General features: G+C 36.4%; 1 protein-coding gene across 3 annotated transcripts in view; it reads right to left on the bottom strand.

Moving 5' to 3' along the window:
• Positions 1-813: 813 nt before the first annotated feature.
• The window catches only part of tbc1d31 (TBC1 domain family, member 31), a 70741-nt gene continuing 57620 nt past the window's right edge, over positions 814-13934 (bottom strand). For 2 of the 3 annotated variants that reach the window (XM_043688667.2, XM_087986207.1), the window contains exons 14-22: positions 11992-12224; positions 11678-11830; positions 9328-9463; positions 8073-8165; positions 7524-7664; positions 6424-6615; positions 4667-4808; positions 3411-3536; positions 814-1202 (exon numbers count right to left, since the gene is read on the bottom strand). In XM_043688667.2, coding sequence (XP_043544602.2) covers positions 1051-1202; positions 3411-3536; positions 4667-4808; positions 6424-6615; positions 7524-7664; positions 8073-8165; positions 9328-9463; positions 11678-11830; positions 11992-12224 — 1368 coding nt within the window. In that variant the 3' untranslated portion in view covers positions 814-1050. Of the gene's footprint in view, positions 1203-1290; positions 1438-3410; positions 3537-4666; positions 4809-6423; positions 6616-7523; positions 7665-8072; positions 8166-9327; positions 9464-11677; positions 11831-11991; positions 12225-13934 lie in introns of all 3 variants that reach the window. The other variant, XR_015756946.1, reaches the window with a different exon arrangement.

Raw genomic sequence — 13934 nt, 5'->3', positions numbered from 1 at the left:
CTCTCTTCCCTTAAATGTATCTATACTGTTAATTCAACTACACCTGTGACAGCAAATTTCACATGCTCACCACCTCTATGAATTTCTGGTTTTGTACTTCCCCACAATTAGAAACGTCTTCTGTATGCCTGGCCTCACAAACCCTTGAAGAGGTGGATGCAATCTGTCATTAATGGGCATTGTGTGCTAACTTCCCCAGTGATGCAAGTAAATGAGTGAGGTTTTCACTTAAAGAATGGGTGGTACAGGAAAGGGTGGAGAAAATTGAACAAGTGGTGAGAGTGTTACATAACAGGAAGGTGTTTTGAGGTTGTGAACAGCAGTCGCTTTATGTCAAAGCAGTTACATTCTCATTTTTTATATGATTAAAAGATAATTTGATTACAGTGCATCAAATGCTGGCATCAATCTAGTCTATTGGATAACAAGCAATTTTGAACTTAAGTGGAAGTTCCAAATTAAAAGTCAATTACAAATGTTGACATATTGTGGGTGAGTGGTTCGGGCTGCCCAGTACTGCTGGAACAAGTCACAGCTTTCTTGCATAAGGGGCAAATCCAAAAATGGAGTATTGTTTGCTTTATTTGACATCTCTTTAGACAGGAGGATTCCAACTTTAGAGCCACACCTCAGCTAACAAATAATGTACCTGGGTCTGAGCCTAATCTACTCTTCTAATTCTCACTTTCCCAAGCAATACGTCATCCATGCTGATCCATTAACTGCCAATCTTATCTCACTGTAATGCACCAGTGGGACAAAGGGAATAAAGATTAAAGCTCTAATTGTATGGACCTGAGAAACAACTTATTGTAAAAATAGCAAACTTTAATCATGTCAAAAATTACCTGCTGTTTTATTGCCAACTCTGTACAATAACAACATTTTTAAAAAAAGTACAATATCTCAATATGCAAATCTTAATCATTCTGTACATAACTACAATATTAAACCTTGATTCCATAGTATTCTGATCAAAAGAGTAATCAATATAAAATATTGCTAAAAGTTAGGTACTAATATATAATTTGGATTTAACTGAAAGGTTATTTAACAATGATTATATGCTGTTCCATCTGTCAGAGAGTTTGCTGAATATTGCTGACGAGCCCTTGTTGCAAGCTTTTGTCTTAGCTCGCGTATTCCAGTCATTAATTCACGCTCCTTGTTTTCCAGGTCAGTTCTTCCTCTGTCTAAAGACACTAAAATAAAATATTACAGAAGGGTCAATATTCCAAAATATCATGATTTTCTTTACAGAAATACCTTTGAAAAATTATTAAAATGTACCTAAGTGCTTGTATCTGCAGTGTTTCATTATTTTGCATTTTGCTTGGCCATGGAGGGGGAGGAAACAAACAAAGGCCATTCTCCTGTTCTATTCAAGGCTACTAGCCTTTGAGTCATTATCTTCAAATTGCAAAGTGTAAAGTTGAACTGCACAAATTAGACATGGAAAGAAAGTACATTCCTTTACTGTATTGTAGAAACAATGAAGACACCAGAAAACACTTTGGCCATAAAGTATTTTGGATCGTCTTCAGGTGGACATTGTATAAATGCAAGTCTTCGTGCTAGGATGTAACACGGATATTATGAAATATAGTTAAATGCAGCAAATTCAGGGCTGAAAAATAAACAATAATGTATGAAAGAGGTCTCATTTGAGAAAATAAAGCATTTTCAGGAAAAGAAGGACAAATCTTTTATTTCTTAAGGATTCTGCTTGCAGTCAAAATGCAAAATGTCTGGTGAAACATATTAAAAGAGAGGCATCTGCCTCATGTTAGCTAGTGGCCTTAAATTCAACCCCAAGAATGAGAATTTCAAAATCCAGGTTTTGCTTGACTGGGAACTTGTGTAGGTTAGTTAACAGAGGTGATCATGTTTGATTGGGACTTGGTGAGAGTTAGGATATGGGCATCAAGAGTTTTGATAAGCTGAACTACTGCAGCATACTCACAAGTCAGAACATGCCAAGCATTCTGTCCAAAAGAATCATACTTATAGGTCTAACCTTTCACACGGTGACTTGAGGCATGAATGTCTATTCAATAAGATCCACACTGTACAATGATGCTCATTTCAAGTTGAAGGAGCAATAGGAATGAGCATTGTGCAATAATTTGAAGTGACAGGATCACTTCTGGTTAAATAATGTTTCCTGATACATTTGTCTTTAGGAAGCATGCATATGGTGGAATTTTAAACTAGATGCAACTTGAATGAGTAAGATTTGGAAAAGAAATAGATTAAAACTTAATTACAAAAAATAATATGTCTTGCTCAAAAATGGGAAGAATATACATGGCAATTACAGGTCAGTTCATCAGAGGTGGATAATATTTTTAAAATAATAATAATCAGGGCAACAATCAGCCCTGAAAAAGCACATTTGCAACACTGAAGTCCATGGAATAAAATGGCCAGAGGCAGCACAGATAGAAAGCTAAGGAAGAGAAAATGGAGTTGTGGACCTAGGACTTTTTCAGTGAAGTTCTTTAAGGTTCAGAACTAGGACCACTATTGATTTTAATATTAATAACTTGGCAGTCTAGGGTACAATTTTCAAATTTGCAAATGACACAAAGTGTAAGCAAACAATGAAGAAGATAGTGACAGACTTCAAAAGGACAAACAAGCTGGTGAAATAGTTGGACATATGGCAAATGAAATTCAAGAGAAAAAAGTAGTATGATGTAAATTTTGGAGAGAACAATGAGGAACTCAAGAGAAGAGAGATCACGCTATACGTATGCACATATCTTTGCTAGTATGCCTGTCACCTTCAAAGTACTTGAGAATTTTGGCTTAGTAAACATAGACCTAGACTACAAAAAGTAAGGTGGTCATTCTAAATCTACATGAAATGTTAGTTTGGATCTAGTTTAGGTAGGATGTCAGATTCTGGATGCCACATTTTAGGAAGGCTGTGAAGGCTCTGGAGATTTATGAGAATTGTTTTGGAAATATGGGATCATGGTTATGTGAACACACTGGAAAAGCTGGGATTGTTCTCCTTGGAACAGAAAAGACAGAGTGGAGATGTGATAAAAATATTTAAATCACAGTGTTTAGATGGTGTAAATAAAGAGAGACCATTTCTGATGGCTGAAGGGTCAATAACCAGAAGGCACAGATTTAAGGTAATTGACAAAAAATATCTACTGGTAACCTGAGGAGAAACATTTTGCACAACAAGTAGTTAGGATTAAGTAGAAACAAACTTAGTCAAAAAGGGAACTGAATAAATACTTGAAGGATAAAATTTACAAGAACATAGGGAAAGAGCATAGGAATGGGACTGAGCAGATAGTCTTCAAATGACTCAATGCACCATGTGGCCTCCTCCTGTGTTGTATTATTCAATGACTCAGTGATTTGAAAAAATGACTAATTTACCAACTCACATTGAACAGAGGAGTTCAAGGACATGTCGTTTAAACATACACTGCCAGGAATTTGTTCTCCACTGCCTTGGAACAGATCCCTTTTTTGCTTTGTTGGACATCCAGTTCTTATGTCAGAAAGCCTCTCTAGGGAAGGGAAAAAATAGCAAACTCAAATAGTATTGGACCAGAGTTCAATTTAGAAGTGTTATTCCAGTACTTTCTTATGGAATACTTCAGAATCAACCGAAAACAGTAACAGCTGAAATAATTGCATAGAGGCTGGTATTCATGAAAAGCAAGAATGTTACTCAGTAATTACAATGTAAAGTGTTGAAAAACACAATAAAGCAAAAGTTATGTGGATTCTGGAAATCCATAATAATAACACAAAAAACTGAAAAAAAAAAGATCTGGCAGCATCTATGGAGGAAGCAGAGTTACCTTTTCAAGCCAATGACCTTTAATTAGAATCATTCAGAATAAGAAAGCCCCTTTTTGTTTCTCATTAGTTTCTGTAAATTATTTAACTACTCTATTCTTCCACCTCTTGTCCCTGTCCACCAAGACACACCCGATTCGAGGCATAGTCAGATCTATATTGGCCTCTACGGGTGTGAATAAGCAGTTAATTAGAATTCCAGAGAACAGCTATGATGAACTGCATGGCCTCCTTCAGTGTGTTATAATTCAAACTCAGGGAACCTCGCTTCCTTTACATGGAAGAGTCCAGCAGAACACACAAAATTTATTAAATGAAGGTAAAATACACAACAGCATATTACTTTAACATTGGCAATTGTTTTCTCAAAAGACTCATTTTCCAATTGAATTTCTTTAGCTTAACTATGTGACAAAAACAAAAACCTTCCTGATTTTCTTCTGGATTCAGGAAGTACACAGGGTTCACAATCAGCTGATCACATTTGCATTTTAGAAGCAATGACTGTCAATCCAATGTGTAATGTTTCTTCAAAGATCTGAGTAATCAACACCCAAATAGTGAATCAGTTTGAGGTAGCTTTGCATAGTGCCTTATACCTTACATTCTTTCTCGATTTTTGAAGTGTTTGCTGACACTTCTGTGAAAATAGCCTATCTCAATTTCTGACACTCGCCTGTTATTCTTTTCAGTCCTGTAAGAAAGGGCTTTACATCAGGCATGCTGCAGACTCACTTCTGAACATTAACCATCCTTGGTGAAGCCAAGGAGCCATCCATGCATTTCCAGCCTTTTGCTGTCTGACATCCCATTGAAAAATGGTTTGGATGTTTACCAGATAAATATTTGCACTGATCTCCATCAGATTCCATTGCTTGGCTAGTTTCATCTGATAACAGTGAAGGTATAGGAGCATCAGCAGCTGCTTTCTCTTGACATAGTTTTAGTTGAGCGTGTCTTTTGACAACCTCATCCCACTGCACAAAAAAATGAAGAGAAGGGAATGAAATGAAACAGGCCTTAGAGTCATACAGAAATTAAATTGAAATTCCCTCCCTAACCAAACACCCCACTCCCAAAAATGATTGACAAATGTTTCCCTGCGATTTCTCTACAATTCAAAGCAACTAACTCTTGGCTTATTATGGAAACTGAATCTGCTTAAAGTGCTGAACTATTCCATACCTGGCTAATTTTGTGCCCATTTATTTCCATATACCAGTGCCTTTTCATGCTCAGAATGTCCCAATGTGTTTAAGGTATTGGATTATTCTCATGATAATCACTTAAAGGTCAACAATGCTATGTTAGTGATGTATTGGTTAGCTAACAATAGCCAATTTCAGGGTTAAACTTTACTCTTTGAAAATAAGAATGGCATGTGCAGTTAATGATTGCTTGAAGGAATACTTCAAAATCAATTTAAAAACTGTAATAAAGGCTGGTCCCCCATCACATGTCACCCTTTATTTACTTGTGCCCAGGCTGCAGCCAGCCAGCTCATAGTCAATTGCTTGGACTGAGGAGATTCTAAATCCCCAATCTTCCAGATTGGGTCAGTTTAATAACCCCAATCAAGGATCTCATAGTCAGTGCACACCCCATTTGTTAGTGAGAAGTTGATTATTTTAACTCTGGGAAAACATGACTTACTAATGCTTTTAGGCAACATTCATAAAACTAACTGCACAACTAGGCCACTCAATTTGTGGTTCTGATATCTCTCCAGTAAATACAGATTTTGAAAGTACACGTACAAGCAAGTTATAAATCACTGGTTTAACCTCAGCTGGAGATTATGGCCAGTACTCTGCACCAAGACCATGAAATTGTGATGATTTGGATTTACTTCCTGAAAGGATATTGCTCTGGAAGTAGAATGAAAAACAACTTTCTAAAGGAATTGGACTGATATTTGAAGGGGAGACAAGTGTAGGGCTGTGGGAACAAACAGAGGAGTAAGCCTAATTTGACAGCTTTCAGAAATGGCATTGGTATGAGGGTTGGATGGCTTTCTTCTGTCATGCAAATTGAATGTTTCTATAAAGCGGCATGCAGTTAACAAATTCTGAAACTGGATATTACTCTGCTGTTATTGTCGCACAAAAAGTTTAAATATCCAATAAGAGGCTTACATTTGCACACACTAACCCAGGAGTGTTGACTAATTTGTGCTGGGGACCAGTTACTAGTATCAGAATTGGCATACAATTCCAAGAACATTCATTACTTAGCTCATTGTAATGTTGTGATCTTTACACATCCATATCACAAAATATACAATAGTTGGAAATTAGACAGAAAAGCAAATATCCATAAAGGATCACTGGAAAATACATCAGCCCAATCTACAATATAAATACCTAGCATGAACTTAATCAGATAGTGTAAGTTCTTCCTCACCTGCCTTAACTAATATGATCTAACATTCTGAAATGTTAGAAGCCATCAGATAATTAGGTCTGTGATTCCTTTGATGGAAGGCCTTTCTCATTATCAGTTAAAATGAAGGGGTGGAGTTGAGTGACACATGTATATTAAAGCATTACTGAACAGAAAGCCCATTTCACAAAAATGTTTCATGTTATTCACCTTTTTGCCTTCAACTTCCTTCATCGCTTGCAACAATTTGATCTCCCTTTCTCTATTTTCATTTGCAAGCCCTGCTAACTCTGCTTGGCATTTTTCCTGATCCAAATTGTAGACTCTTTGCTTCTCCAGCATCTGTGCTCGCCAGCCCAGATTGGTTGACAGTTGATCACTTTCAGCTGACTCTTCATCATTCTAATCAGAAATGTAACACATTTATCATTGTAAGGAAGAGTTTACATTCTCTACGATTTCTTAAACTAAGTACCAGTACAAAGTAGAAAAGATCTTCAAAGCATTCACTAGAAGTACAGTTAGTGAAGACATATTTTACAGGAAAACATGAAGGTCATATTAATTGTAGTTGTTACAGTAGCAATACTAAGTTAGAACATGGTGTTTGTCATAATTTTTGTTTAACTTAAAATTAGTGACAAAACAAAACGGACATGTTTGCATTAGTTGTACTTCATCTGGTAGATATAATAAACTGAATTGTTAAAAATCTTTCATCCCTGCCCAACTTTTCCTCATTAAAAAAAAGTTTAAGACTAATATCAAAGAACACAATTTCTGACAGAAAGTTTTGACTATATTTCGATCATTTAATTTACTCATGTAAGTAAAGGAGAAGAAGGATGTGGAGGCTGATTACCAGCAGAGTAGACCACAATCCCAGCTATACCTGCAAGGTTGTAATCACCTTTTGAGACCTTGGTAGGGTAAGTCAACCCTACAAAGTGATAGGGTTTTACAGGCTCTGACAATCCGTGAGATTGCTGGCTCTGGAAAGATTTTATAGTTGCAAGTTAAGCTGATTATTGTGTGTTCTTTTATGTAATTACATAGCATTTAAATGGCAATTATCTTAGGTAAATATTGTGATTTGCCACAAAGTACATTTCTGCCCATCAGTCATGTCAGATATTTATTGTGTGCAGACTCCATTGCAGAACTTATCAAAAGATAATGTGGTTCCATCATGTGCAACTTTTGATCTTGAAAACTGTGTGCCAGATTACAGCATGTGCTGTGAGGTCGATTAATAGGATTGGGAGACTGCCTGAACTGTAATATCAAAACATCAAATGCACACACTGTACCTTACAATCCAGAACATCAGTACACTGGTCCATTTCCAGCAACCTCTTAAAGTTCTGTTCTTCAACATCTGCCTTAATCCAATTGGTGTTCAAGTGTCCTTTCACATCTCGCGTCACAGCCTCCTGCTCCTTGGCAAGTTGCTACAATTATATTTTCATGACAGTGGCATAGTTATTTTTGTAAAAATAATCTGTAAAGAGCTAACAGACCTGTGGATGTATAGACACCATAATAACATGCAGAACATAAATAATATTTTGAAAAATTGAGAGATGATTGCTCAACCTTATTTTTGTTTTAAAGAGAGTTGCCTTAAGGACAAACAAAGTCTACAGTACAGAGACTGAATTATCTCACAACAGTCTGTAATTAAACTTATCCAAGTTCGGAGTTGAGGAAATTTTTAAATATATATTAATGCAATTTGAGCCAACTAGGTTAACTTAAAGCCTTTTTTTGCAAAATCCCTAATACAGGATGAATATTTACGATTGATATGTACATATTTTTAGGAGGGATGGATTGTAGTAGATATGAATACTGCATACTTGCTCAAGTATTTTTTTCTGTATCTCTAGTTCCATGTTTCTGACCTCAATGTCCTGAATCAAAGCAGCAGTTTCCTTGCTTCGGAGAGTGACCTTAAATCGAAAGAGACTTTTTTTTACTTCAATAAAGCATTTGATCATCAGCACAGCACTGAAGCAGCGTTAAGTTTGGTGGGAAGGAGAGGAAAAGATCTAGCTCGAGATTCCCCATATGGTGAGTTTCTGACCTCAGTCATGTCATGGCAATTGTCCTCCATAGTGAGAAGAGGAAAACATGAGTAGAATACAGATTGCTGTTACTTACTGCTGGAAGCAGGTTAATAAATCTTGACCTTAAGTGGACTTGATAACTGGTATGGGTTGAAAATGATACAAGATGTTTGACTGAAGAAAATTTGTTATGTATTTTACAGGAAACATTGCAATAAAACATTGCTCTTTGTGGAAAATCACTGTTTGATATTATACTTAGATGGGAAAATGACAAATAAAGACAACTGCTTGTATTCATAAAATACTTTTCATGTAATAAAGCATCTGAAAATACTTCACAGGAATGTTATATTTTTTAAAATGAGCTACCTAAGGTTATATTAGAACAAGCAACCAAAAACTTGTGCAAGGTGGTACATTTTAAGGAACATCTTAAAGGAGGAAAGTGAGGTAGAAAGACAATGAAGTTTATAAGAGCTAAGGGTCTTAGCAATTGTAGGCAGTGTCATCAATATTATTGCAATAAAAATCAGGGATGATCAGTAAGTCAGAATTAGAAGAATATATATTTTGGAGGGTTGTGGAGTGGTGAAGGTTACAGATAGTAAGGATTAATGCCATAGATAAATTTGAAAACAAGAATGAAAATTGAACATATTTGTAACTGTAAAAATCTGTAACTGTATTTGTAGCTGGAATCTTGTAGTAAAATCAGGACAAGTTGATCCATTGGGTTCAAATTTTGATCAGCCAAGTCAACTAATCTTTACACATGTAATCAGGTCCAGAGAACCTGCAACAAAAAAATAGCAACAGCTGCTCTTGGGTTGCTCATAACCTTGTTCATAGCTGGTCACAGAATGGCAAAACCTAGTAACCTCTTCAGGAATGTGTGGAAAGGAGTCCAAAAACGGAGTGAATAGCATAATGTTGGAAATCAAAACTTTACAGATAAACCAGAAAAATATACGGAAGGTCAAATTTCTCACACAAATTAAGAAACTGATAAGAATTTTGTAAAGTTATGTTTAATCTCACAGACCTTCCTGTCTATTTCATCATCAAGTCTCCTTAATTCAGATTTCTGTTGGTCTTGCTGATGTTTCAGGAAACGCCTTTGTGCTGCATCCAAGATTTGAAGTTCTTTTATCTTCAGTTCACGTTTCACAGCAGCAAGTCTTTATGGAAAGGAATGTAATATTTAATGAATAAATGTTGGCGGGGTTTCGGCACTTTGCAATAGGTTAATATTCAGAATTGCATTCAAAATGTACACATAGGTTACTTGCCATTCATTACTAATTCATCAATTTAGTTTTACCAAGGAATGAATGTAAGAGTTTAACCTCATTCTTATTGAAATGACTAGAGATATTAGTAACATCAAGAGTCCATTTTGCTGATTCAATTAACAGCTCCATATCAGTGGGCAGCATTCCCATTTCCAAGCAGGAGTAGTGTGGGTTCTTATACAATTCTAGAAACTTAAGTTCAAATAATAGACAATGCAATACTGAAAAAGTGCTGCACTAGCAGAGGTGCTGCCTTTCAGATGAGACTTTAAACCTTTCTGCCCTCTCAGGTACATATAAAAGCTCCTATTATACTATTTATGAAAGAAGTTACACGACACAAGATTACAGTCCAACAGTTTATTTAAAATTATAAGCTTTTGGAATACTGCTCTCTTGTCAGGCAAAATCCAAAAGTTTGTAATTTTTAAATAAGTCTGTTGGATTATAACTTGGTGTCGTGTGACTTCTGACTTTTATCTATCCCAGTCCAACACTGGCACCCCCACATGAAGACTATTCAAAGAAGGGGAGTGCTCTCTGGTATCCTATTCTACATTTAACTCCTAGTGATATTTTTATTTGATTATTATTATCAGTTGTGAGACTTTGCTGTGGAATACATTGGCTAACACATTTCCTACATTACACACCGAAGGTACTTAATTGGCTGTAAACATATTGGGAACTTATTAAATTGTGAAAGACTGATGTTCCTTCTTTTAACATTTTTTAAAAAGGTTCATTTAACAGAATGTAAGAAATCAAATGATCACAGATTTGCTTAGTTCATTAATTTAACTATGTTTGAAATAAGGCACCAACATCTGAGGAAAGAACGTTTCATCACTGAATTGATGTGACTGCATGAAATTTAAAAGCGTTTCTTCAAATGCTGCTTAACTTGGCAGCAAATGTTTTTCATAGGATCATATGTCTGGACTTTGGTTAATGTCCATGAATGTCTGACTCGAAAGCCCCTCAATGAAAGTTGGGACTCCAGAAGAAACCCAGAAAAGTAACAGCAACTATTAAAAAAAAGTAACCAACACCAATGTTGGGAAAGAAAAACAACAAGGAGCTCTGAAGGAAAATATAACTTGGGGAAAATTAATTTGCAAATACTGCGCAGTAATCCAGACAAATTACAAAATCTGTCCAATGGTCCTATGTGCATTGCCATAAGTAATGCTCAGGTCAGTGTTATGGTCAATACACCACGGTCAAATTGTTTCAAACACTCAAATTCTAGGGTCTCAAGTAAAATTGCCCATTTGGACAACAATAGGTTGCTTGCTGCACCAGTAAGACCATATGCCAGCATAAGTCATTGCCTCAGAGTTGGAAAGAGGAGAAGGATGTTAAGAAATATATCTTCATTGCACATAAGAATGACAGCAGCTCAATTGCTTCTGATGCTTTTTCTTGGTATGTTCAAATCACATGAACATAAGAAGCATCAAAGAGAAGTTATCTAGAGACTAAAAGAAATCTGATCAGCCTGTACAAGTTTGATTGCAGCACACTTACAGCCAGCCATTTCAGTAAGGGACTTAGTAATCTTTGTGATTGTGTCTTAATAACAACAATGTGCAAACTTAATTAAAATATAGTTACAGGTGGGAGACATTCTAAACATTATGTTATGCTCTCAAACACACCCTGGATAGATATGTGGTAGGACTGAACATAAGGCAAACTTGGGTTAGGTTTTCTTACATTTACTATTCTATATAATAGTATTATTGCCCAGATGTGAGAGCAACACCTTTAAAATAGCTAGAGACTCCAGTATTAAATGTGACTGTCTAGTATTAACGTTCTCCAACTTATTCTCTTTACAGTCAGCAACCAATCAGCCAGCCAGTCAACTATGTATGTAATGCAAGACAAGTAAGCATATAACCCAGACTATAAATCTAAAATGCCACATTAATGGACATAGTTGTTAATAAACACCTAGATATCTGTCTCAGAATACAAGTCAATGCTGTACCTGTAGTGTGCACCAACATATAGAAAGTCGCTTCAAATCATATAACATGGCTGTATTTGCAAGGGCTTGGGCTATTCTAAATTGAACAGACTGGTGCAGATTACCTCACTCTCTGTTCTACAAGTTTCTGTTCCTCTTCATGGAGAATCTTTCTCCTCTGCTCCTCAGCTTCCTGGAGTAGCAGCTGTTGTCGGTACCAGGCTGCATTCTCAGCCTGCCTCTTCACACTTTCAGCTTGAAGTCCATGTGCCAACTGCCTGAGCAGACCACAGAGCAAAAATAAATTAATCTGATAAAAATGTTTTTGCTGTAAATTTGCAGTGGAACTGTATGAATTTGTATATGCACCTGTAGTTAAGCTACATAAAAGAATTGATAAGAAAACACAACTCATCTCTTAACCTTCACTTCCTTTTACCTTTCTTTTAAATATTCCAATTCCTCATGCCAGATCCTCTCTCGCTCTTTAGTCTGATAATCAATAACAAACTTTGGATATTTGTTAAATATTGGATATTGCCCTCTGGTTAATGGTACAAAGTCATCCAACAGGCGTTTAGGGTGGATATCCTCGGGTGTGGTATCCATGAGGTGGTAGGCTTCTTTGATTACGGCACTTAGGTCCAGGTTGTTACGGTGATGGAAGAAATGCTAAATCACATAAAAGATTGTTTTAGTTTCCAGATAATATAGAGCACTTGCATCAATTTCTCTCTCCATTCCTCACTTTTATACATATATGCACTTTAAACAGAATGAGAAGTGCATCAGCAGAAGAAAAAGCAATACTTTATAAAATCATGACAGGGCCTTAGGATCATAAATATTGAGATACAGATCTCTTCCTTTCTGCTTTTGATACAGATTACAGACTTCAACAAAGTTGAAACAGTTTCATATCCCATTATGACTTCTCTTTCAATTTCCCCTCTCAGAATAGTTCTGGGTATGCACTCTTGGTATGAAATAGATAATTGCTGGTTCTGTTTTGTACCTACACAGGACTTATTGTCAACTGCTGCTATTTTTGGATTCCATTGGCAATGCTAAAATATGAATTGTGTGTGCTTAATGATAAACTAGATTCATTTCTGGGTGAGGGGACTGCATTCCAACACTGGCACCTCCACTTTATGAGAAGAGATCAAGTACAAAATGCTCTGGAATTTAGAAGACTCAGAGACAATGAGCCTTCTGGATTTTGGGCGGTGTATTTAGCACTTTAAGTGCATAACTTTTTTCTTGCACAGCAACTTAAAAAGAGTCATTTTGTTCTTGGTTAATGCAGGATTAAGTTGCTGCTCAGCTTGGGTGGAACACTAATAAGAAGTAGTCTGTTTTCAATTACAAAATGGTTTGAAATGGTGTTGTTGAGAGGCTGATCCCTGGGCTGGAGAGTATATAACTGGAGGGCAGGAGCAAGGGTTAGCCATTTAGGCTGATGTGGAGAAATTTCTTCCCTGCTCTTACTTTTATTTTGATGTTATATTTAATATGATGGAATGCTGCAGAACTACTTAACATACTATTAAGATCTCAAGTCATCCGTCTCCTTCCAGATTAATAGTTTCTGTCATCGAGAAGGACAAGGACAGAAGAACTATGGGAATACGTTCATATTTCCCTCCAAGCCATCCTGACTTTGAAGTATATCAGTATTCCTTCACGATCACTTGGTTAAAATACTGGGACTTCCTTCGTAACAGCATTGTGGGTGTACTTAACCATCATGGAGTGCAGCATTTCATCATCTACTCAAAGGCATTAGGGATGTGCAATAAATGCTGCTGAATGACAACAGAGAAGTTTTCTCACTATCTTTGTCAATATTTATCCCTCAAGCAAAATGACAAAAAAATTATCTGTTTGTTATGACATTGCTGTTTCTGGGAACTATCTATGCACACATTAGTTGCCGTGTTTCTTACATTAAAACAGTGACTACACTTCAAAGAAAAACTACATCATCAAATGCACAAGTGCAACGAGACATCCTGTTTTTCTGAAAGATGCTAAATAAGTTGAAGATTTGTTTTGTTCATTATTTTCACATCTGCAGCTGTCACACTTGAAAACTTGAACTCTTGGGCTATTAAGATCTTGGACAGATCATTTCTCCCTTTTTTAAGTTTCTGATCCTGTGTGCTGCAAGACAGGTGTCTCCCCAAATAATGAGAGAAAAATCTGAGCATTGCTACCTTGTCTTTGGGTAAGAATTATATTGACAGTGAATTTAGACTTTTTTCGAATGCCTACAATGTGGAAACAGGCCCTTTGGGCCAACAAGTCCACACCAACCGTCCGAAGAGTAACCCACCCAGATCCATTCCCCTACATTTACCCCTAACTAATGCACCTAAC

The sequence above is a fragment of the Chiloscyllium plagiosum genome, unplaced genomic scaffold (assembly GCF_037043375.1).
Source record: "Chiloscyllium plagiosum isolate Xiang-an unplaced genomic scaffold, Cpla_swu_hap1 HiC_scaffold_4, whole genome shotgun sequence".
NCBI lineage: Eukaryota > Metazoa > Chordata > Chondrichthyes > Orectolobiformes > Hemiscylliidae > Chiloscyllium > Chiloscyllium plagiosum.
Note: the sequence above shows the minus strand (reverse complement) of the source record. Positions and strands in the feature narration are given on the sequence as shown.